Source organism: Lissotriton helveticus, chromosome 9 (genome assembly GCF_964261635.1).
Source record: "Lissotriton helveticus chromosome 9, aLisHel1.1, whole genome shotgun sequence".
NCBI lineage: Eukaryota > Metazoa > Chordata > Amphibia > Caudata > Salamandridae > Lissotriton > Lissotriton helveticus.
In genome coordinates, this window is record NC_136070.1 from 842,956,502 (window position 1) to 842,982,880 (window position 26,379).

At 45.6% G+C, this 26,379-nt stretch overlaps 1 protein-coding gene across 1 annotated transcript in view; it reads left to right on the top strand.

Moving 5' to 3' along the window:
* Nucleotides 1-26,379, top strand: part of DHX34 (DExH-box helicase 34) — a 443,187-nt gene that overhangs the window by 256,915 nt on the left and 159,893 nt on the right. The window contains exon 11 of the mRNA XM_078661017.1: nucleotides 14,021-14,194. Within this exon, the coding sequence (XP_078517143.1) occupies nucleotides 14,021-14,194 (174 nt within the window). The remainder of the gene's footprint in view (nucleotides 1-14,020; nucleotides 14,195-26,379) is intronic.

The following is a 26,379-nucleotide window of genomic DNA, read 5'->3' on the forward strand; positions in this document are numbered from 1 at the left end:
TATACTTAATCTTGCATTTCCCAAGAGAGTTAGCTATTTCATTATGTTATGTTTCTGTACTTTTTTCCTGCATATTTTTCTTTTATAGTGCATACTTTGAGTTATGCCTGGTGTTTATGAGGGGCTTTGTTTGAGAGCACTGGCGCTGACTGCGGCTGAGGACAAAGCAAAGTCCCTGTCAGTGGGATGGAGTCTGCAGAGCACACAGAACAATGTTTATGTATTTCTGTTGCAATTGAAACTCTGTGTATATGTGTGTGAAGGGGATACACAAATGTCAAATATTTGCAAGTCAAAAAGGATATAAAGTGCTTAAATATGATTGAGCACAGTGTCTGTTTGGGGTGGTCAAATGAGGGAGATACAAGGACGTGCATTTCGGGGAGAGTAAAACGAGGATGCTGAAGAGGAATGAGAGGAGGTTGAAAATGTGCTGATGGATGATATGTGCATACAAAAAGGGCATACATATCTAACATAAAGCACACATAACTAAAACCCAATACTCCTTCCACAGGCTGCAATAATATTTAATTCACTGTCTCACAATTTCAGAATTGAAACATTCCCAATGTTAATTATTTAAAACAAATCATTGTTGTTACTTTTTTTTTCTTAAACAGCTAATAACCATTCACAAAGCCAATCATACTAACAGGTTTTAGGTGTATGTCAGTTGTTTTGTTATATATCGGGATGTAATTACATCTCAGAAAGAAACCAAATTAGCCCTCGGGTAGCATATTGTGGGAATTACAGAAATTTATTTTACATGTTCCCTTTTAGAGAGCCCACACTTTTTTCACCTGTGTGAACATATTTTCATATGACTGATTAAAGCCAGCAGCTGTGGGTGCTTCCCGAGGCCTGGATAGAGCATTTTTTTCCGAAGTTGATGCTGCATGCCGTGCAAGACACTTGGCAAGCACGCACTTTAAAGGGCCTGAAGTTGTGACACTGTACAATTTGCACATTAAAGTAACTGTTGAAAATATTAATGCAGTAAGATGTGGGCAATTTTTAATGTGTTTAATGTTTCAAGTCAACTCGTTCCCACAGCTTTATGAACCTTAGTTTCTCACAAAATTAATTTGCTTTCAAATGCACCATTTGTCCATTAAAAAAAAAAATTCTCGGGAGGAGGACCCACTGTGGACCCCACGTTTGTCCATTAAGCTTGCTCTCTTCGCTCACTACATGAGTCATACCCAATCTCTATGCCTCACCACTTTCAAATGTCACCAGCTGCCACTGTGAGAGTGAAGATGATTTAGCGTATGCTACTCCTTTAGTCAGTTGAGTGTATATGCTGTCCTTCAGGCCATACAGATGGAGGTCCGTTCCGCTGGCCTCTGAATTTTGAATTTAGCAAGATATTTTGGCCCACAGTCTTCCTCTTGTACTTCATATTGGTTGTTTTCTTCCTTCTCACTGATAGGATGGATCACTGTATACTCTAATAAGAGGTGGTTCTATACTGAGAGGTTGACACAGAGTACTGAGGGTTGTTTTGACCTGATCAAGGGCCCCCTTTACTGACATTACTAGAGTATAGCCCTTCTTGTAACCTCAAATGGAGTTCCCATCCATGCACTTATCTTCTTCTGGATTACCCTTTTTCCCCCAACTCGCCCTCATTTATTCATAGCACAGGCAGAATGTGGCGGTAACGTGGTGCTCTCTATGAATTCAAGTTGAATTCAGGTTCAAAGTTGGCCTTAGGATTATCTTGAATGTCCACCAGTTCAGCATTTTCTTCTCAAATGAATCTTTTGAGTTGGTAAGTCTGGCTCACATTTTGTCTGTGCTTCAAATTAACAATTAGCAGTACATGTTGAATTTGAAGGATGTTTACTTTCTTGTTCTGATGCAGTCCCATCATAGTAAGTTTTTAGGTTTGTTGCAGGTCAGCAATGTGCTCCTGTATTTTATTGCACTCAGTGGGCATCAATTCACCAAAATGTCGGGGTTCGTGGTATTGACTTGTTAAACCCTTTGACCATTTAACCTATAATTACATAAAAGCGTTACCCTGCTGCTTTCAACCACAGTACATCGGACTCTTATTTATTGCTAATTTGGGGGCCAATGAGTTGAAACACAAAATAGGCTAATAAATGCCTGCTTACTTTTCATTAGTTCTCGCTTCAACACCTTTGCAACAAGTGATATCAAAGGGTGTGCATGATGAGAGGTTCAGCAGCTACCTCTAATTACTCTTAATGGATACCCATATTGAGCGCTACATACTCACTAGTTCTGTGGCCTCTTTGGCTTTCCATTTGTGTCAGTGGAATTGAATATATATCAATTTGTACATGTGATGACTCCCCTCCGCTCAGATAAACATTTTCGGCCTTCCCTCTACGGTTCAATTCTGGCGTACTATTGAAAATCTTATCATTACTGCATTGACACTTGCATTCATTGGATAAGGTCTTGCCAACTATTATGGGCTAACCTCACAGCCTCTCCCCCCTTTCGTTCACCCTTACTGCCACCCCAGAGGAAGGTTTTGGGTTTCGATGGAATTTGGTTCCTCTTCCATTACAAAGCTTCTGTCCCACTAGGTGGTAACAAAGGGACTTGGTGCTGAATATTTCCCGCACTCAGGTGGTACCTCTAGCCAGCTTGAGGATGTGCATGACGCAGATGCATCTTGTCTCTTGGTGTGATCAGGAGTTGCACACTCAGTCGGCCTTTCTTCATCTCTCTCAAGCAGTGCTTCTATCTTTAACTTCCAATGGTCCACATCTGTTGGTCACTATTGACTCATCAGAATACAGATGGTGGTGCACCTTTAGACCTCTGAGGGCTACTTTGCGGCCATGAATACACGGAGATGAAGATTGTCTTTCTGGTGCAGAGTCACCTGCAATCACTTTGTATCTCAAGAATGTTAATCCTCGCAGACAGCTTCTCCATACTGTTTTATACCAACAAGCAGGGGGACACTTTATCACATCAGCTCTGCTTCCTGGACTGTCATTCTTTGTAGCTGGACACTGGCTCAAAGGGTGCACTTCTCATGGTCCAACTGTCTGAAATCAACAACATCCAGGTGACTTACTTGAGTAGGCGTACCCATTTCCCAACAAGTGTGAGCTGTATTGCTCGCTGGACTTTCTTTTATTCAGGCTGCGGGGAAACCCAACAGTCGACCTGTTAGCTTCCAGATACAACTGCAAATGTACCCTTTTTTGTGCCGGCTGGCCAGTGATGCTTGTGAAACTTTACCTGTTTCTTTTGTACGCAGAGAGCATTCATTTGCTCTTTTCCACAGAGCTGTGCTCTAGTGGGCATGAGATGACACCTTAAACGGCCTGAGAGGATGTGGCACAGTGGTCAGAGCTGCCGACTCCAGAGCTCGGGATCTGGGTTAGAGTCCCGGTGCAACATCCTGTGATTTTTTTTTTTTGTTTCAAATTTGTTTATTGGGATTTTACATTACATGTTACATATATTGCCATCTTGCATCATTATAATGCATTGACACATAACTGCAATTGGGAGTGGAGTGATTGTAAGTAATAGCATTCACATTTTTGCTGCATCACAGCCATTATAAACAAGCATTTTCAATGCAATGGTTTCGCCTTTGGAAAAGTTAGAGCTATTGGCATTGTAAATGTCAAAATTTGAATTTATGTGTTTGTTTTGAGAATAGCAAAATAGATGGCATTGTCATTTACATTGCCATTAGCTCTAACTTGCTTGTTTTTCAAAATCTCCCACTTATCTGTTCTAAAATGTTGACATGTATGTAATAGGTACCTCAACATCCGACTTACAAGGGGTAGTAAGCGCTATATAAATGCAATTACAATACAGAGTACAATTCCGTACTGGTCGTCGTAGAATAAGTGGATATTTTTTAAAGCAGTATTATTTAGACGCACGTTTAGCAAATTAGCATTCTGTTTATGTATAACAACTCCGTATTTGCAAGCGAGTGACGTCAGTCAAGGTACCCAAAAATGAGCATTCGAACCTGTATTGAACGTGAAGAATCCGAAAAACACCGCCTGTCTGCCTGACCCTAACGTGGCTGCTGCCGACAAATCAGCGCAGCATGCAAATAGTGCGAGTACTACCAGTCTGGAAATGGCAGACTTGATCTCGGAAGTATTGCGGCCCCTCCCACTTATCTGACAGGCCTGCGACGACTCCGCCTCCTGCTGCTACTGCCTGTGTTTTGGTTCCTGGTAGCAGTAGGATGTGAGAGCAGTGGGCGGGCAGTAGTGCTCAGCATGGCGGCCGAGATCCATCCTAAGCCGTTGACCCGTAAACCGATACTGCTCAGTAAAGTGGAGGGCTCCCAGGAGCTGGTGAACATGGCAGTAACAGTTCCCAAGGAGGACGGTGTTATCAGTGTGTCGGAGGACAGGTAAGCAGCAGCAAGTGCACTTATTTACGATCAACCAGCAACACGGGCAGCATCGCTTTAAGCGCGATACCTGCACATACCCTGTCACTCCAGACCTACCTTGCATAGGCATCTCCTTTAGCCTCTACAATTTCTGAACACATATTATATATGCCGATCCTGCAACAGTTGAACGGGTATTTCACGTACCTCCATAATGCCCACTCACTCCTGGAAAGGCGCCTCCGGTAGAGGCATCTCACAAACAAGTCAGGTCCCGGGCCGGCCAGCCAATCACAGCGCGGCCCGGGGAATGATGTCACGGGGGTGTCCCGGGCCGGCAGCCAATAACAGCGCGGCCCAGGACAAAGGGGCGGGACTTTAAAAAAGCCCGAGAAACGCCCCCGAATCGCGTTTTCACAGGAAAGCGTGATTGACAGCCTCTGTCTCCCAATGGCTAGCCTCCATTTATGGAGCTAGCCAATGGGAGACAGAGGCGGAACGAAGCCCCATATGTAGGATCATGAGATTTCGCCGTGGGCGGAGCAACTGCTATGCAGTTGCAACGCCAGGGCGAAACCTAAACACCAGACACTAGAGAAAATTTCTGGGAGGAACCCTCCTGTTGGTTTGTGCTTTTCAACAGTAGCGTCTTACACTCTGGCCGAGCGTGCCTTCGGTGGCATGCATGAATATTCCACTCTTACATTTTCTTTCCCAGTGTTATCATGTCTAATCTTGTCTGAATGTATTCCCATCTAACTGTCATTGGAGTCGTAGCTGCCGATGTGCGGGCGGTGTTGTTGCCTTTTTGCGGTGTAGTGGTATGGAGGTGTGATGGTACATATGTGAGGGGGGGTTTTGGAGCCCTCATAACGGGGTATCCTAGTGTAGAAGAGGAGAGTTCCCGGTATAACTTTTACATAGCATTGGAGTTAGGCCGGTGGGCCCTATCGTGGGACTTCTGCTACTGACCCTACGGGGGATAGAGGTGGATTCTGGGATTGGAAGTCTGCTAGTGCTTCCACCGGGGTTCTGTCGTGTGTGAATGTGTATAATAACTGTGCCCATTCTAAGGAAATGGGATGCTTACGGATTCCCTTTACTTCCTCTTCTCTCAGCACCTCTTCCTCCGCCATACCCAATTTTTGATGGCGCCTACCCAGGCTGCTTCCAGGGGTCCTATTGGGGCCCGCCAGTGCATGGCTATTCCCCTTCTCGCTTAAAGAACAGCGAGAGACATAAAGCAGTTCAGCACTTTGTCGGTCTTCCGCCTGCGGAAGATCCCGAGAGCGCACGCTTCCCACGTGGACATAGTCTGGATGTTGGTCGTCACCCTAAGCGTCTGGTGGACCCGATCCCAGTAGTTTTGAATGGTGGAGCAATCCCAGAACATGTGCTTAAAGTCTGCCTCGGGGGTTTGACATTGGGGGCATGCGAAGTGTGTGTCTGGATAAAAATGGTGGAGGCAGGGTGGCGTGAGGTAAGCTCTGTGGAAGACGTTGAATTGAATGTTCCTGAAATGTGCGTTCCTGGAGACCTTTTAGGGGTATTCTAAGACTGTATCCCTTCCTCTATTGTTAAACACCCTCCCCATTTCTGTTTCCCATGTCTGACACAAAGACTGTAATGAGGGGAGAATCACTTCCCGCACGGCCTTGTATAGCCACGTGATCAGATGCCGGCCCGATCCCATATGAAAAATGGTGTGTATCACTAGGTGTGTTGGAGGTTCCCCCTCGTTTGGGTCCCAATAGCGGCGACTACTGTCTATGAGTTGCCTGTGTGTTATAAACTGGCCTGGAGGGAGGCCATATTGTTCGGTCATCTGGGCGTACATCCTGAGTTGGCCCTACACAAACAGGAACTCTACCTTCGTGACTGCAAGGTCGGTCCAGACTTGGAGAGTGCCAGCGGTATAGTATTTCTCTTCTATGGGGAAACCAACCAGAGGGAGTAGGGGTGAGTACGGAGGTCTTCCTTTGGGCATGCGGTGGATTCTCATCCTGCATGTGCGGGCTATGGATATCTGAAGCGGGCGTGTATGTATGGGCTTGGTGCCCGGTAGCAGCATCCTGTGGATAGCTGGTAGTGGTATGCGGCTCTCCTCAGTAGTGGCCTCCTCGGTATTTCGCTCTGCTGTTTAGTGTGACATCCACTGTAACTGAGCTACGAGGAAGTATGCCTCGAAAGATGGTGCTCCCAATCCCCCCCGATTCGTGGGTAAATATAACGTAGATAATGCCACCCTGTGTCTATTCCCTCCCCAGATCAGCTTGGTGAGGAGGGTATCTAATTCTTTAAAGAACGGGCACAGTGGTATAACTGGAAGATTGGTGAAGTGGTAGAGTTGCCTGGGACCATAATCATTTTTGCTAGCACTACTCGCCCAGTGGGGGCTAGGGGCAATGTTTTCCAAACCCTACTGCCGATCGTATCCCCGCCAACGCTTTACGGTGATTACCTTCGTACAGGTCCTCCAGGGAGTGATATAATCTCACTCCTAGATATCTGGGCATCTCGGCACTCCATGCAAGTGTCTGAGTTCTGACTTGAATTTCGAATGGGGCCAAGTGGGGACTCAGCAGGTACATAGTGGGTTTTCCCCAGTTAACTTTAATGCCTGAGGCCTCCACAAATTCCCTTAGTGTCGACCAGATAGGCGTTAAGTCTTGGGTGGCATTGCGAACATAAATTAAAAGGTCATCCGCGTATAGGGATACGCAATGCATTGTGTCTGCTAGTGGAATGCCCCAGTTCTCGCCCTCCTGACGCAGGCGTATCGCTAGGGGTTCCACTGCTAGGGCGAACAGAAGGGGAGATAGTGGGCACCCTTGTCTGGCTCCCCTTTCTATTGTGAAAGATGGAGAGATATATTTACCTATTCTGACTCGTGAGGTAAGGCCTGTGTAGAGGAGCTTCGTGTATGCCATCAGTGTGGATCCTATGTTTATTTTGCGGAGAACCTCAAATAAATATGGCCATAGCAGCGTATCAAAGGCCTTTTCGAGGTCTAGTATTAGACACGCTGCGTTGGGGGACTGTGCTCTCGCCCTGTATTGGATATGGAATAACCTACGTAAGTTTTGCGAGGTGTTACGTCATGGGATAAAACTACATTGATCTGGGTGGATCAAGGGCGTCAGGATTTGGGCATACCGGTCTACTAGTAGTTTGCCCAGTATCTTACAGTCTGCGTTTAGGAGGGTGATTGGTCTGTATGAGGAGGGGAGCGTTGGGTCTCTGTTCGGGTTTGGGAATGTAGCTATGATCGATTCCCTAAGGGAGCCCAGGAGTTCGCCTTGGTCTAGTGCGTCGTTATACATGGTCACCATGCAGGGAGTCAATCGGGCAGAGAAGGTGCTATAATATTCGAGTGGGAAGCCGTCCGTCCCTGGCGCTTTATTACGTGCTAATGCCCTAATTGCCTGGGAAATGTTTGTGGACTTGAGCTTCACCTCCAGTGCTTTTTTGTCCGCAGGCAGGATTTGGGGCAAGAGTAATGGGTGTAGGAATCTAGTCGTCGTTTGATGATCGCGCTGCTCTGGGGTCCGGTAAATATCAGCATAATAATCGTGGAAGATGGATAGAATGTCTAGCTGTGAATGTCGGAGGATACCAGCCTTGTCCACTATTTCAGTAATTGGTTTCACATCCGAGTCTTGCTTTACGAGCCAAGCTATGAGTGTCCCCACCCTATTACCTTCCCGGTGGACCTTGGAAGCATAAACCCTAAAATTATATTTGTGAAGGTCTCTCAGCGTCTCCACTGGGGTTGTTTTGGCAATGGCTACTTGATCTGGGGTGGCCTCGTCCGCATCAGCTTTTTTTCGTTAGAGCCGCTAGTGTTTGTTCTGCCTTCTGCAGTGTCTTCTCTAGTGTTTTGCATACCCCTACTATTTGTTGTATTCAATGCCCCCCCTCGCTACCACTTTAAATGTGTCCCATTCGATCCGCCGAGATGACGCCGTGCCCGCGTTTAGTGGGAAGTGCTCTTGGATGTGTTCCCCGTGATCGTGACTGAACACCTGGTCTGTGAGGCAGTCTCACAGCAATTTCCAAGTGTGTATGGGGGCATGAGGTGGTTTCCCTCTGAGGGTCAATATGTGTGCATCGTGATCTGATAGCACCCTTCCCAAATAATCTGTGTGCTGTACTTTTGGGAGTAGTGTGGTGGAGCAGAGGAATATATCTAGGCGTACTCGCAGGTTATGTGGAATGGAGTGGAAGGAGTATAGCTTGGCTGTCGGGTTCTGCGTTTGCCATGCGTATGTTAATGCCCAGTATTTCACCCATATGTTGAAAGGTTCCGTCTGCTTATGCGCTGGGGAATGCGCTGGGATGGGGTGGGATCTGTCTAGGCTAGTGTCCAGGATGCAGTTGTAGTCACCGCCTAACAACCACGGGACTAGCGTGTGATGGGTTAGCATCCATGTAAGGCGACTCCAGAAAGGGGCTTGTTCTACGTTGGGGGCGTATATACTCCCGATCAGTATGGGCTGTCCTTCTAATAGTCCCTCTAACACTGCATATTGACCCTCCTTATCTACCATAAGTGTCTGCTCCTTGAAGGGAATCCCAGGACGGAGCCAGATTAGGGCCCCCCTAGCGAAAGCTGAGTAGGTTGTGGCACAGATAATACCCTGCCTTTTCTTACACAAGCGTTCCACTTCAGTCGTTGTCAGGTGTGTCTCCTGCAGGAGGGCTATGTGTGCTTGCTGTCTCTTTATATAGGCATAGACTACATAGCGTTTGCTCGCTGTGTGCATGCCCCGGACATTTAATGTGATAAGTTTTATGTTGGTATTAGGGATATTAGTGGTCATGTCTTTAGTTGCCTGAACCGGGGTCGCCTATATGTGATGCACTGTAGGGCTTTCGGGTCCCCACCATCAGAGTGGCCACCTTTCGCACATCTTGCACCGTTCCGTCCATTTGTCCTGTGTGGGTATAAGGTACATTTTCTGGAAGGGGAATTTAAACTGAACTTCGGGAAACCTTCCCAACTGGAGGGACCTATCACTCGAGGCAACACGTCCAAACTGTACATCTCTTTCTGCATTTAGTTTGTTGTTTGAAGGGGGCAGCTGTGCGTCTTCGTTGGCTGCCAACGCCGTGGCTGCCCGCTTCGTGACAATGGATTGAAGATACCTGGGGATGTCCTTACATCCCTTTCTACTCATGGTTTACTGGTCTCGGATGCTGCTTTGGAATGTTCTGGATACCGCTGCGGTGTATCTCACTGTGTCATGTAGGTGTTTTCTGGTCGGTTAGTGTGGTCTCGGGGGAGGTCTTCCCCCTCTCTACTTCTGTCAGTCCCCAACACAGCCATCATATAAGTGTGTCCGCTGTCTGAGGGGTCACCATCGGTGGTATGACTGAGTCATCACGGGAGGTTTTGCGTCACTGACTTCCTCCTCTGTGGTGAATAGGTGGGGACCTCGGTCTCCGTCCGAACTTTCCCCCGTCAATTGCGTTACTGCTGCTGCTTGAAGATCTCTTCTGGGTTCCGCTATGATTTGTTTGAGATCGGGAGAGCTTTTGGTGAGGGGGACCGATCGTTGGCTCAGTTACTTTGAAGAGATCCGCTTGTGTTGCTGTCGCCGCCCCCCAGAAGGCCGCTGATTTTGTGTGTTTCTGCGTCCCGCTAACTCCCCCAGGTGCTGCTCCACCCAGTTGCCCGCTTTTGTAGGTCCGTAAAGAAATGTGTGGTCCCGTCATGGATGATCTTGAGGCGGGCTGGAAATAAGAGTATGTATTGTATGATTTTTTGGCGTAGGGTGCGTTTCACAGTTAGAAATGTAGCTCGTTGCCGCTGGACGGCTTGGGAGTAATCCGGGAACAGCATGACCTGTTTATCCTCCACTCTGAGTGGTCCCGCCTGTCTAGCTGCTCGGAGCACAGTGTTTCTATCTTGGTAATGGAGCAGTTTTAGCAGGAACGGTCGGGGTGATGATCCCAGAGGTGGTTTACGGGCCGGGACCCTATGCACCCTCTCTACTGAGAAGTACGGAGTCAAATCCTGCCCTGGAGTGAATGTTTTAATCCATGTTTCCGCGTATTGAATAGGATTGGACCCTTCTACCCCTCCGGTAAATTCAGGACGCGAATGTTGCTCCGCCAGGAGCGCCCCTCTAGGTCGTCCGCTTTGTTTTCTAGGGCCTTCACTCTAGTTTGTAGTTCTTTAATAGCTTCCTGATGCGACTGTATCTGCGGTTCCACAGGTTGGAGCGTTCTCTCCCCCGTTTGACTTTATCTGCCAGTTTTCTGTGGTCGTCCCGTAATCAGTTGAGGTCTGTGGCTAATTCTCTGAATTTACTCTCCATGGTCACTCAGGAGTGCTCCATTGCCGCTAGGACGTTGTCCAATTTGATTGACATGGATTCTGTATTGGGGGGCTCCCCTACCAGTTGCGCGGTTGTGGGGTCTGGGGAGGGTTGTCGCACTATTGTTGGGGCTGAGGTTGAGCCGGTTATCTGTTTCTGACCCATGCTGTTCCGGGTTTGTGCTATCACATTTCTGCAAGCTTTTGTGAGGCCCCTTTAGGGTTCACAGCTGGCGGCGAGATCTGTAGTTTCACCCTTCAAGTGGTAGGATTATTCTCTCCCTGTGAGGTAGTTACCTCGTGAACAGCACTGTCTATGGCAGGAACATTCACTGGCTGTGGCTGGGTTGCCTGGTTCTGAGCTGCGGAGATGCCACCAATAGATTCAAGCGCTCCCTCTGACCCATATGTCCGAGACGGGGTACTGGGGGCACTATATTGCGGCTCAGCCCTGATGACGGGTGATGGTGAGGCCTACTCCTGACTCTTCGCCACGGTCCTCCGTTACTTTGCGGTCTCCAGTCTTCACAATGCTGGTTAGGAATGATGCCTTGCTATTTACTGGCCTATGGGGTCCACCTCTGATGAGCGCCCGGCTCGATACCCCTCCGGGTTCAACTCTGTCTATCTAGGAGCATCCGGAATAGGGTTCGGGCTTCTGGGGGGACTCCTTGCTTCACGTACCCCAGTGGCTAATGATTTCCCTCTACGCTATCTGGCCCGACCGGGGCCCCGATATCGTGTAGGGAGGAAAGGAAGGAAGGGCCCTCTGGTGTGCTTTATGGGTTCCCACCGCTCACCTCTTGATGTGCCGTCTCTTGGATCCACTTCTGGAGGGGGGGGAATCGAGGAGCCCGGCGCTGTCACGGGCCCCCCTCCTTCCCTGCCGGTAGGGCTCTCGCTCCATCCCACCCCAGGCAGAGCTCCCGGTCGGGAAATCTGCAATCCAGGGGTCCCTGTGCCCCCTTCACTGTGTGGCTCGTTGGGAGACGGGGGGAAGATCCAGCAGCGCCTGCTCACCCCTGCAGTCAGCGAGGGCCTCTGACAGCACCCAGGGGAGTTCCCGCCTCACCGGTACGTCGGCGCCGTCAGCTCCTCAACGCCGCCTGGTTGGAGGAGGGTTATACTTCCTTGCGGGTCTCCCCTCTGCACGCTCCGAGCCCTGGCAGAGAGCGGGGGGAAGCTCACCTCATCCGCGTGGCCCAGGGCGAAGCACTGCTCATGTGGGGGGCGGAGGCCCTCAGTTCTGGCATCTAGCTGTAGCGGGGCTTCAACAGTTCATATGCTGCTTCTGGGGCCTCGCCGATCATGTGGCGTGTGCTCACCTGGTGCTTGCGGCTTCCTTCAGTCACTTAAGTAGCTTGCTCAGACGCCCCTTCCACGTCGCTGTAGCGGACCTAGGACCGGTCGCTGGGTCGTGCATTCCTGGGCTGTTCCGCGGCTGGTAGTCAGTAGCTGGTGGGCGCCGCCATTCTGATTGCGTCATGAGGCCACCGATCTGGTCTTATTTCGCACTAGTTGCACCTTCTGGTCCGCATTTCAGATCACAGCGGGAGCACCTGCAGTCAGTAGCAGCTCCGGTGCAGGTTCTCAGTGGATTCCAGACATTTTTAATGTGTGGCATCTAATTTGCGCGGGCCGCCGTGCAGAGCACTAGGAAGGTGCGTCCACCATCTTGGCTGGCTTGGCCACACCCCCCTGCAACATCCTGTGATTCTGGGCAAATCACTTAATCTCCCCGTGCTCATGAACACTGCCTGGAATCCCTTGCGGCTGATAAGCTGCACTATATAAATCTACAAACTTCGATCTAGGTCTCTTATCCTAAGTGAACACTGATGCTTACCACAAGTGTCCTAGTGCCGCAATACTGTTGCATTACGACCTTGTAACAAATATACTACTTTTTGACACTTGACTCTTCTGGGGAAGTGACGTTGAGCAGTGAAGGCAATTCCCAGTGCAACATGGCCCAATAATTTTCCCAAAACAAACTGAATGTCTGTAAACACTATTACTCTTAAGAAGAATATTACTTCATGTACATGTCCTTAAAAGCATGCCAGTTAAAACTATGATGAACACAGAAACAGTACATTTCAGAACTGTTTGGTGCAGAATTATAACTCCCAATCTATTTGAAGCATTCTAATGTTAGGTGCTGAAAAATAACTAACATAACCTTATGACTGATGTTAACCAATGGGCAAACCCTCTAAATGGTATGCAAAATTCGTGTCTATGGCTGGAAGATTGAACAAACCTTCTAAATAGTTTGCAAAATTCTTGTCTAAGTCTGGAGGATTGAGTCTTGATCAAGAGATTGTACTTTGCCTTTAAACCTCATAGTGAATGCAGCAAATGTTCCAGACAGATGGACATACATTGAGAGCATGGCCCAGTTGCTTCACGATTGCAGTGGTCCTTTTGTGACCGAATCTGGTCAGGGTTTTGGAATTATTATTTGGTGGGAAAGAGCTCTCTTTATATCTCTAACAGTCGGTTTTCATATCGTGCTTTGTACTGCTCTCTGCTGTATCTAAGGGCCATATGTATCAACATTTGGAATAGCGATTACCTAATTGCGATTTACATCGAATCGCAATTAGGTCAACGCTATTCCAAATGTATAAATCTCCAAGAGTTTAATTTAGCGATTCTTAGGGGCTCGCAAAATCGACCAACCTCATGAATATTAATGAGGTAGGTCGCAATTTGCGACCCCCCCCACCTAGGAATTGCTAAAATCACAGAGATGGTGGCCTGCCGGGGTCAGCAGACCAAAATGTCAGTGATTGCTTGTAAATAAAGCAATCTTTTTTTTTCTAAGAGCAGGCAGTGGTCCATGGGACCGCTGCCTGCTCTTAAAAAACATTTTCACCACCCTTCCCAGAGGTGAAGGGTCCCTTTGGGACCCCTTCACATTTGCGAATGGGTAAATTGCAATTGTTTTGCGACTGCATTCACGGTCACAAAACATTCATAGATACCACTGCAATTCGCTATTTGGAAGGGACGCCCTAAACACGCCCCTTCCAAATACTGAATAGCTAACCCATTTTATGATTCGGAAAAAGGTTTCCGTAATCGCAAAATAGGGTTTGATCAATGTAAAAAGCCTTTTTTGCATTCGCAAACGGGCCGATTCTGCAAATCGGCCCATCTTTGAATGCAAAATTGGTTGATACATGTGGCCCTCAGTTCTGAAATTAACAGCTTTTGCTGTTTATAAATGTAATGGCACCATATTTCCTGCCCGAAACGATGGAGGGATGATTTTACCTTGCTTTTATCAACTAACTGAGAAATCTTGCCTCTCCTCTTCACAGGACGTTAAGTTTAAACTACGCCACAATGTAGAGGAGCTCCATGCAGCATCAAGTCAGTATCGGGATCTTTCTGGCCAACAGCTTACCCTGTTGAAACTCATTGTGTGCCGTGGCCTATATCCCCAGATCGCTCTACCAGATGCCTTCAACAGTTGTCGCAAGGACTCCGACCAGGTATGACCCTCTACACAGGATGGATTTATTTTGTTTCAAATGTAGATTATTTGCTCAATTCACTGTGTATTGTTGCAGCATTTACTCTAGGACCCCCATATCTAAATGAGTTTTTAAAACTGAAGAATATAAATTCTAAATTTAGTTTGTAACTAGTGCCTTATCACTGTTCCAGATAAGATTTCCATGTTGTGAGTGTTTTAGTCCCTTATTTTGTAGGTATAGAGTAAATGCAGATTTAAAAGAATAATACTTATCTGCCAGCTTTGCAAAAATGTAAATGGTAATATATTGCAAAAATACTTTCTCGTTTTAATGCCTATGGGGATCACAAAGGGAGTACACAGTGTAGTCAGACAAGACTGTTTACAGTATGTTTTAGAAGCTGCTGCAAGAGGACAGGGAATTCTGTCACTCCATTGTTCATGCACATTTATTGGCAAGGACAAGCATACTTACAATACTTATTTCTTGGTGGCTAGTTCTACTTGGTGAGTCGGATACTCAAAGCATTTCTTAGACATCTGAAACTGCTAGCTGGAATACTCTTGGTTTCATTTCAAGAATTGCACAACCTAGGGTGCTAATTGTGCACCCCCTTAATTGCAGATCCCTTGGGTTATGTTATTTAAGTGTGTGAAATCTACTTATCATTTGATTCACAGCGCGGTGGACACTGCACAAATGGTGTGCGCTTTCCCTGGTTTGGGTTGTACTAATTTGAACATTTTGTAATTTGCGTGTGCAATTTGCACCAGGTTTTACACCTCTAAATTGCACGTGCAAAAACCTGTGGTGTGCACAGTGAGGGCCAGAATGTAGATTGCCCTGAAATCTGGATTCATCCTTTCTGCTAGCGTTTCAGTTGCTGGTGCCTTGAAGATTAAGGGATTGCATATTTAGCTCCGGCGTTAGCCAAAACATTTATATTTTATTACAGTTATGTGTATAATATATTAACTTACAGGGGCCTTCAGCCAGACCTATTCATCCGCTGGAGAACATCCACACATAAAGTAGTCCCTTCGGTGCCAGGAACTATTATGGCAATGTGTGTATATTTAGAAACCAAAAAATGTTTTGGGTTTTAGCTATTATTTTTTTTTTTTTTTATATTAACCAGGGTTCAGCATGTGCCCCAAAAATAAAGTTTTTCAAAAACCATGACAAAAAAAGCATTGACAAAACTGAAAGGCTGATATTCTGTGCCACACCTGTGGGCTTTGCCAGTTGTTAGTTATATTGAAGCTCATGCATGAGACCGAGTACAGCAAAAGTTACTTTATTTACTTTATTTTCTACTAGTATGCTGTAATGATCTAGACAACCAACATGGATGATTATAAAGACTATTATTGGTTAGCCCAATACTCCTCGACGTAGGGTCCACTTCATCGATCAGCAGGCAACTGCCAGCATATGGAACCCACTCAAGCTAGCACAATGAGATTGGAACTGAATAATCACACATTGTTAAAGAGCAAGCAATCCCATTATAATACATCCCCTTCCGTTCCCACGAATAATGCAAAACATCGTAAGAGAAAATGTAAACATAAGAAAAAGAAGGTAAAACACAAATTAATGAAATAGTTGCAACTAAAGAACCTTTTAAATGCAATAGGGAGAAGGAGATGCTAATGGCTGCGAAGTTACATTCTTTCTCCCTCCTCCAGTGAAACATGCACTAAGAACTATTGAACAAAGTCTTGCAAATAGGAAGATGGCTGCCTGAACTTAAGGATCCTGCTAGGCTGAACCCCAGAAGCATTATTTGCAGTTGAACTAATATTACTCCTTGCCCTAGAAGTATGAAAGCCAAGCGAAGGCCACTTGAATATCCGATTTCATCATCTCTCATCAACATGTACCCACTGTGCTCATCATCCTCACATCTATCCTTTGCAAACCTGAATTCCCTTGTGAATAACCCTTGAAACAAGCGCAGCTTCTCCTTATCTCTGGGCATTGGAGCAGCCCTGATTGCAGACAACAAATCTTGCTTAGGCTTGACTTCCTCAGCTGTCAACATGTGTCCTAAGCATTCATTTTATTCCACCAAAAAGTCACATTTCCTCGTCTCAAGGTCACACTAGCCTCATAATGAGGATCCAGTGTCATTTCCAGGAACACACAATGACTCTCAACTGTGTTTCTGAAGACTAAGATGTCTTCCTGAAAGATGATGACATTATCCAAAATCCTAAAGACTTCATTCATTATCTGCTGGAAGACACTAGCCACTGATGCCAATCCGAACAGCATACAGGTGAATTGATAAGTGCCTTCCAGTGTAATAAAAGTTGTCAAGGGTCTGGACCTATCATGCAGACAGACGTATTTGGTGGTAGGCATGTCTAAGGTCAAGTTTTTAGAAAAACCTTCCTCCTTTTTAAAGTTAGATAAGTTCATTGATTTTGGGAAGAGGAAAATTGTCAGTCACAATGTTCTGGTTCAACCCATCCAGGTCCACACAAACCTAAGATTGCCATCTTTCTTCTGTGTGATAACCACTGGGGAAATCCAGTAGGATGTCTCAATGGGCTCAATGACACCACTTCCAAGCAGTTCGCCCAATATTTCTTTTTTACCTCCTCCCACACCAACATTGGTGCTCCTCTGACTTTGTGTTGCTTTGGGAACAGCCTATTGTTTCAACTTCATTTCATGGACATATTCCTTCTCTGAACACTTTGTTTGCCCGTTGCAAAATGTCTTCTAAATTTAAATCTCCAACCCCCAAAACCTCAGCAAGCGCACACGAATTAATGATAATATGCAACTCACACTGATAGTTTTATCCCAGAATGGAAGGACTTGATTCAGCAACCTACACCTTGCCCTGTACGCTGCTTTCCTGGAATATTATATTCGTAAGCATATGCCCAGGAATGTCAATTTGCTCTCCTGGGTATCTCTAGGTAACAATTGCACATTCAGCAGCTCTCTCATCCACAAACGTCTCAGTACGATAGTGTAAAGTGACCCTGGATGCACCATTAATTCCACAACCTTACCCTTAATGATAAACTCTGCATTTCGTTTACGTAACATGCCAGCAGCCACCTCTTCACAAACTTTCCTGCTGACACACAACACTCTATCCGAGAGAACACCATCACGATGGCAATTTTACACCGGTTATTTTCTTTTTTCTTTTTCCTTGCACATACAGGCAAAATGTCCCTTACGCCCGCACCTTCTACACTCCTTACCAGTGGCATAAAAGTTCCTGGTGTCGGAGGTATGATAAGAACTAGCACACCTACTGCAAAACTAAGTAGAGGATTTACCACTAGTGGAAGATTTAGAAATGTTCTTGGTCGTTCTTTTAGACAGCACAGCAGCCTCACCTCCCACTGATGACACTATGTCTTTGCTGGGACACCAAACACTTCAAAGATGCCATGGGGTAGACAAAGTCAGACATAGAGACAGGCAGAGAGTTACATAGGTTTAGATGGAGAGTGGAATACACAGTCAAATAGAGAGAAAGTTCCCTTTGCCTGGGGGCCCGTGGCAATTGCCCACTATGCACATGCCTTAAAATTTCTCTGGATACGAGTCGCATGCCGGATTCTGGTCACCATGTCGGGAGCATGATTCACTAAGACTGACTCCTGGCTTTCCAGAGGATTGAGTCTAAGCACTCTTTTAAGATTTGAGAGATAAACAGCCTGATTCATGTACAGGCAGTTTTGCGTGGCCCTAATAGCGAATCATAGCGACTCGCTATTGAGGACACGCAAAACGGCATTCATGTAGGAATTGCTAATAAAATAGCGATTCCTACATGTTCTTTATTTGCGAGTAGCAAATTGCTACTCGCAAAAACTCCCCATTCATTCCTATGGGCCAAGAGGCCCATAGGAATGAATGGGGAGTATCCCTTATTTGCGAGTAGCAATTTGCTACTCGCAAATAAGATAGCGATTTTAAGGGTGCCAGGGGTGTCCAAAGGACGCCCTGTAGCACCCCTAAAATGCACATTTGAACAGGTGTTGCGCACACACATGTCCAAAGGACATGTGTGTGTGCAACATGCAACTTAGAAAAATGCTTTTAAAAGCATTTTTCTGAGTTCTTGCTATTTACCGACAGGTCTGACCTCTCGGTAAATAGCGGCCCCAAAAGTGCAAAATCGCTATTTCTTGATGTGTCATGAATAGCATTTGAGGAATCTCTATTAGAGATTCCTTAAATGCCATTCCTCGCAAATATGCGAATTCTTAAATAGCGATTTTTGCATTTGGGATTGTGAATACCAAATGCAAAAATCGCACTCGCAAAGGGCCAGATTCTCAGAATCTGGCTCTTTTGCGAGCGCTATTGCCTACATGAATCAGGCTGTAAGACCCTCGTAGTTAAACTGTACATTGGCTTTCTGAATAGAAAACACATTTACTGGTAAAATCCATCTATCGCATAGAAGCTCATAGAAGTGGCAGGCATGAATAAGTTAAGTGTTAGAAGCTATGTGCAGGTGGTCAGTACAGCCAGAGAAGCGTTGTGTAGGTCAATAAGCATGGATGGGGCTCAGGGTGAATTGAAAAGGATTTTATTACAAGTCATAGATACACCCACGACCGGGAGCGTCTGGCGGTTCCGAGGATTACACAGCAACTGACTCTAATGTTGCCAGTGAATGTCGCAATCACCATTCTACTCCTGAGTGTGGAACCAGAATTACATTTAAAAAGAAGCACATGTCAAGACAAGGTTGCAAGCCCATATTACATACTTACTACATAGGCATTGCGTAGGATGAGTGAAACAAGTGCTGCACAGGCAGCGAGTAGGGCGAGTAAGAAAAGTGCTGTGCAGGCACTTCGGTGAATGAGATGAGCACGTTTCAGGCAGTGAGCAGGTTGACTGAGAGATGTGTTGTGCATGCAGTGAGCAAGGGGGTGGGTGATAAAAGCTGGAGGCAATGTATTGGCAAGGAAGAAAATGGCTATGCTGGTGGTGCAAGGCGAATGAGATGTTCGCTTTGCAGGCATTGAGTAGGGTGAGTGTGAGAAGTGCAGTGCAAGCAGTCAGTAGGGTGAGTGGGAAACTCAGTGCAGGCAGTTAACTAGGGTCTTATTGAAGTGCTGTGCAGACAGTAAAGAGTGAGTGAATGAATAACTTTATTCGGTTATTTACTTATAACCATCAAAGTATACAAATACAATCAAGACTTAGGTTTTAAGACAATTAAACAAGATAAAAAGTCATCAGACATATCTAAAATAGGTAAGAGGAGGCGTAGCAAAAATTCTAAAAACAGTGGTCAACTAGTATCATGTAAATCAACATACATTTAAAAAGCACAACACTAGGGTAGCAATAATACTAAAGATTTTGTATACAGCGTACAATTCATTTGTGCCGATAAATAAATTTTCGGAATCACAAGGGTTTCATTTGAATATTAACGATCGGCTCCAGCTATGTGCAAAAACTTTTCTCGTTTGATCCAGAACGCAAATAGAACACGATTGACCGCATAGACTATTGCTCCTGTAGCATCAGTTTTCAGGATTCTGTAGGCAACCTGATGTTGCCTGGCTCCAATGTTTAAGCAGGTCGGTCGTATCCATCTCCTACGGATGTTTTCATATTTTATGCAGAAAAAGAGAATGTGTAAAGAGTGAGTGATAGAAGCTCTGTGCAGTCTTTAAGGATTGTGAGACAAGTGCTGCGCAGGGGTCAGTTAGGTGTAGCAATTTAGACAATATGAGTGGGGTAACAATGAAGATGTTGATTTGGGGAGATCTCTTGTGCAGAAAGCGAATAGTGTGAGTTAGATGCAAAGAGGTTTTAAGACATAGGAAAAGTGGGAATTGCTCAGGGCTCCGATATTCCAAGGGGCTCTCAAGTAAGGTGAACATTCTCTGTATGTCACTTCTGTCTATTCTGTTTGTCTCTCTAAACCTCTCTCTGTCTGTACCTAACTTAACCTTTAACTCAGTTTCCCTAACTAGTGTCATGATAAGGTTTTTGGGGTCCCATATACGACTTATTTCAACTGTTTTCATGTGACCCTGTTAAAGTTTAATTAAAATGTACTATTATTTGTCATCATGCAGGCTTGAATTATTTGGAAATGGGTAATAATCATTCAAATTTCTTCCAAACCAAGGCCTCTAAAATGTGTGTTGCCAGGGGTCCCCAAAATCCTTAAGGTGACCCTGCTTAGATGTTCTGTGCAAAGGGTGAATTGTGGAGGACTGCTTTGCGGCCCTGCGAGTGTGGGCTGCACTCCCCATCATGAGTTGGGGAGGGCTGTGCAGACTGAAATGAGAGAGAGCATTGAGCGTTCAATTTTCATGGGAAAGAAGGTGTGTAGACTGTCAGTGAGTCGGAGAGAAAGCTTGTGAAGACATTGAACGGCAATGACTGATGGAGATTCTGTGGGCAGATGGTGAGTTGGGGAAAAGTGCTTTGCAGAAAGTTAGTAAGATGAGGAAGAGAAGTGCTGGACGCTGGGTAGACAGTTCACGTCACATTATCCTCTTTCTTAGGGGTCCACTTTAAAGCTGAAAGGGATGTATGACGCTACAACGCATGCTTTTACCACGCATGCTGTTACAACGCAGTTTTTACAACACATGCTGTTACAACGCATAGCGCTTTGGGGTGCTGGATAGTGAATAGTTTAATTTACTATTCCAACTCCAGTCCCCGTGGATAGTAGGGAAGGTGTTGGATAGTAAATTAAATCTATTCCCTATCCTAGAGCCCCCCCCCCAGTGCAATGCGTTGTAATGGTTTTCGTTGTAAAACCTGCGTTGTAATAGCACTACGTTGTAAAAGTTTAGTTGTAAAGGATGTGTCCCAGCTGAAAGTAATACTCGAGAAACAGGGATCACATTTTATTTTCATTCCTTGGGTAAATCTCGTAATAATAATAATAATAATAATACACCACTTGTCACTAGCTAACATTTTCCATACGGCTGTTTTTGAAATAGAATGTTTTTTTTGTTACTTCACATGCAAAGTCCATTAGAAGTCCGTGGAATAAAACGTTGTGCATACATTCTTATATCTAATTAACTCCCAGTAAGTGTTGGCCAGTTCAAAATACGGAATCTGAAAACTGTAAATCATCACGCTTCCTGGAAGTTATTAGTTCAGTCTGAAAATGTTCTAGACTGTTGTTGGGCCTAGATTAGAAGACGAATGTCTACTGTGACATTTCCCCTCGAAATGATGCATGTTTTATTTTGGTCTGGCTTGACAGCGCCGTCCAATTATGTAATCATTACTAGACAGTGGCTTTGGCTCCGCCCACATGTTGGGATTCAGGAGTACATGTTTTGATTGGACAGGAGTTTTGCACAAAAAAATGCTTACCCTCTAGCAGCTGTGATCATTTTGTTTATTTGTCCTGCTATATAAGCTTGAACTTTGAAGGGCACATACATGAAATTGGAATGCTTGCAACATTTCTTAGATAACTAGATAAGTTATGTTGTTTATCTCTGTGCGCAGAACAGATGGGAAGAGAACATTAACCTAGATGGATTTTTAGGTCTAGATTGACAGTGCAACTGTCACTTGACTTTTTAACTTACACCAATAATATTAGTTCTTTGCTTCCACACAAATACATATATATTGCTATGCAATTTACTTGTAATGTTTCGCATTACCGTGCAACATTCCTTTAAAGCCAGACCTATCGGCATTGCCGATGCTTGTTTAAACTGTGACCTCCAGACGACTGAAATGGTTTCCTTGTTGAAGTTACATTAGTTCTGAATAAGTTGTGAGCTAATGTTTCGTTCCTTGGTGAATGCTGCCATCTATCGGTCTCTCAAGGAGGTCCTACTATCGCCCACCAGCTAGCTATCTTGTTTTCTGTTAATGATGCATTGCAAAACGTCGTGATTTTGAAAAAAATAAAAAATTGAAAGTTGTTATAATTCTAACGTAGCTCAAAGGTGTTTTTGCTTCTTTAGATATATATTATGTACTATGGGCTGCACTTTCCACAATTAGTCCAGTCAAAAATATTTAATTTACATGCTTATTTTTTGCATAATTTCGAAGCGTATCATTCCACGGATGCGGTGCCGTCCTGCTTTAGAAGTCGAAAAATTAAAGCGTGGTTCAGTGTTCAACAAAATCAGTAAAATGCAGTTGCCCTAAGGTGACAGGTGTTTGTTAAACGCGAGTGTTAAACGCACATGGGACAATACTGCAGACATGATGGGCCCGATTCACAGAACTAACTTAAGACAAAATCCTAAACTTACTACCATTTTCGTATTCACAGAAGGCACTTACTCATTTTAGTATTCACAGAAGACACTTACTCATTTCGGTATTCACAGAAGTTAGGAGTCCTAACTTTAGGACTCCTAAATGCCTTCTGTGAATACCGAAAGTCCTAAAGTTAGGATTTTTCTCAATTTAGGAGTAGTAAAGTTAGCACTCCTAACTTTAGGACTCCTAAATGCCTTCTGTGAATACCGAAAGTCTTAAAATTAGGATTTTTCTCAGTTTAGTAGTAGTAAAGTTGAGAAAAATCCTAATTTTAAGACTTTCGGTATTCACAGCAGGCATTTAGGAGTCCTAAAGTTAGGAGTCTTAACTTTACTACTACTAAACTGAGAAAAACCCCAATTTTAAGACTTTCGGTATTCACAGAAGGCATTTAAGAGTCCAAAAGTTAGGAGTCCTAACTTTACTACTACTAAATTGAGAAAAATCTTAATTTTAAGACTTTGGGTATTCACAGAAGGCATTTAGGAGTCCTAAAGTTAGGAGTCCTAACTTTACAACTACTAAATTGAGAAAAATCCTAACTTTAAGACTTTCGGTATTCACAGAAGGCAATTAAGAGTCCTAAAGTTAGGACTCCTAACTTCTGTGAATACCGAAATGAGTAAGTGCCTTCTGTGAATACCAAAATGAGTAAGTGCCTTCTGTGAATACGAAAATGATAGTAAGTTTAGGGTTTTGTCTTAAGTTAGTTCTGTGAATCGGGCCCATTGAGTTCGGCATCACTTATGCTCAGTGTATTTTGCACTAATAGCAGTGATAACATTCTTCACAGTCAGTCGTAAATCCAGATGTATGATCCCGTTTTGATGAACGTATTCTGATACATCAGTTGTTTTTGGGTTTGCGAGTTTTTTCCAATACCCCTCTGGATAAGAATGCGAGTGGCAAAACACACAAGATGATGGACGGAATGTTGCACAATGGCTAAACATTCACCCCCAGTCACAGATCTGGGTTTAATCCATCGTTATTTTGCTCGCCAAGCCACCCCAGTTCAGACATGGCCATATGCAAATCAGTCTTGACCCTGTGCCTCATGAGAACAGTCCAGACCGAACTGCCAAGCCATGTCTTTCCTGGACCGGAATCAAGCATCCTAGGACCGGTTTCTGGCTATCAGCCGTCTTCAGCCAGGATAGCTTGACTCCAGTGGCTTAGTGAGCAAGGGACCCACGTCTGGGCATACCCTTCCCACATAGGGTGAACAGCAAAACACACAAGATGATGGACGGAATGTTGCACAATGGCTAAACATTCATCCCCAGTCACAGATCTGGGTTTAATCCATCGTTATTTTGCTCACCAAGCCACCCCAGTTCAGACATGGCCATATGCAAATCAGTCTTGACCCTGTGCCTCATGGGAACAGTCCAGACCGAACTGCCAAGCCATGTCTTTCCTGGACCGGAATCAAGCATCCTAGGAACGGTTTCTGGCTATCAGCCGTCTTCAGCCCGGATAGCTTGACTCCAGTGGCTTAGTGAGCAAGGGACCCATGTCTGGGCATACCCTTCCCACATAGGGTGAACAGCAAAACACACAAGATGATGGACGGAATGTTGCACAATGGCTAAACATTCACCCCCAGTCACAGATCTGGATTTAATCCATCGTTATTTTGCTCACCAAGCCATCCCAGTTCAGACATGGGCCATATGCAAATCAGTCTTGACCCTGTGCCTCATGGGAACAGTCCAGACCGAACTACCAAGCTGTGTCTTTCCTGGACCGGAATTTAGCATCCTAGGACCGGTTTCTGGCTAACAGCCGTCTTCAGCCAGGATAGCTTGACTCCAGTGGCTTAGTGAGCAAGGGACCCACGTCTGGGCATATTCTTCCCACATAGGGTGAACAGCAAAACACACAAGATGATGGACGGAATGTTGCACAATGGCTAAACATTCACCCCCAGTCACAGATCTGGATTTAATCCATTGTTATTTTGCTCACCAAGCCACCCCAGTTCAGACATGGCCATATGCAAATCAGTCTTGACCCTGTGCCTCATGGGAACAGTCCAGACCGAACTGCCAAGCCATGTCTTTCCTGGACCGGAATCAAGCATCCTAGGACCGGTTTCTGGCTATCAGCCGTCTTCAGCCAGGATAGCTTGACTCCAGTGGCTTAGTGAGCAAGGGACCCACGTCTGGGCATACCCTTCCCACATAGGGTGAACAGCAAAACACACAAGATGATGGACGGAATGTTGCACAATGGCTAAACATTCACTCCCAGTCACAGATCTGGGTTTAATCCATCGTTATTTTGCTCGCCAAGCCACCCCAGTTCAGACATGGCCATATGCAAATCAGTCTTGACCCTGTGCCTCATGAGAACAGTCCAGACCGAACTGCCAAGCCATGTCTTTCCTGGACCGGAATCAAGCATCCTAGGACCGGTTTCTGGCTATCAGCCGTCTTCAGCCAGGATAGCTTGACTCCAGTGGCTTAGTGAGCAAGGGACCCACGTCTGGGCATACCCTTCCCACATAGGGTGAACAGCAAAACACACAAGATGATGGACGGAATGTTGCACAATGGCTAAACATTCACCCCCAGTCACAGATCTGGGTTTAATCCATCGTTATTTTGCTCACCAAGCCAACCCAGTTCAGACATGGCCATATGCAAATCAGTCTTGACCCTGTGCCTCATGGGAACAGTCCAGACCGAACTGCCAAGCCATGTCTTTCCTGGACCGGAATCAAGCATCCTAGGACCGGTTTCTGGCTATCAGCCGTGTTCAGCCAGGATAGCTTGACTCCAGTGGCTTAGTGAGCAAGGGACCCACGTCTGGGCATACCCTTCCCACATAGGGTGAACAGCAAAACACACAAGATGATGGACGGAATGTTGCACAATGGCTAAACATTCACCCCCAGTCACAGATCTGGGTTTAATCCATCGTTATTTTGCTCACCAAGCCACCCCAGTTCAGACATGGCCATATGCAAATCAGTCTTGACCCTGTGCCTCATGGGAACAGTCCAGACCGAACTGCCAAGCCATGTCTTTCCTGGACCGGAATCAAGCATCCTAGGAACGGTTTCTGGCTATCAGCCGTCTTCAGCCAGGATAGCTTGACTCCAGTGGCTTAGTGAGCAAGGGACCCATGTCTGGGCATACCCTTCCCACATAGGGTGAACAGCAAAACACACAAGATGATGGACGGAATGTTGCACAATGGCTAAACATTCACCCCCAGTCACAGATCTGGGTTTAATCCATCGTTATTTTGCTCACCAAGCCACCCCAGTTCAGACATGGCCATATGCAAATCAGTCTTGACCCTGTGCCTCATGGGAACAGTCCAGACTGAACTGCCAAGCCATGTCTTTCCTGGACCGGAATTAAGCATTCTAGGACCGGTTTCTGGCTATCTGCCGTCTTCAGGCAGGATAGCTTGACTCCAGTGGCTTAGTGAGCAAGGGACCCACGTCTGGGCATACCCTTCCCCCATAGGGTGAACAGCAAAACACACAAGATGATGGACGGAATGTTGCACAATGGCTAAACATTCACCCCCAGTCAAACATCTGGGTTTAATCCATCGTTATTTTGCTCACCAAGCCACCCCAGTTCAGACATGGCCATATGCAAATCAGTCATGACCCTCTGCCTCATGGGAACAGTCCAGACCGAACTGCCAAGCCATGTCTTTCCTGGACCGGAATCAAGCATCCTAGGACCGGTTTCTGGCTATCAGCCGTCTTCAGCCAGTATCGAGGGATTTCTGTATCTAGATATACGTGCCTATCTCTTTAAGGACTTGATCCCAGTATGAAGCTAAATTCGGGCGTTCCCATAGTATATGTGATAGCGTTCCAACGGAACCGCATTGGCGCCCACAGTCAGGTGATTTAGATGGTCTATGTATATGTAATCTATTAGGAGTGAGGTACCAATACA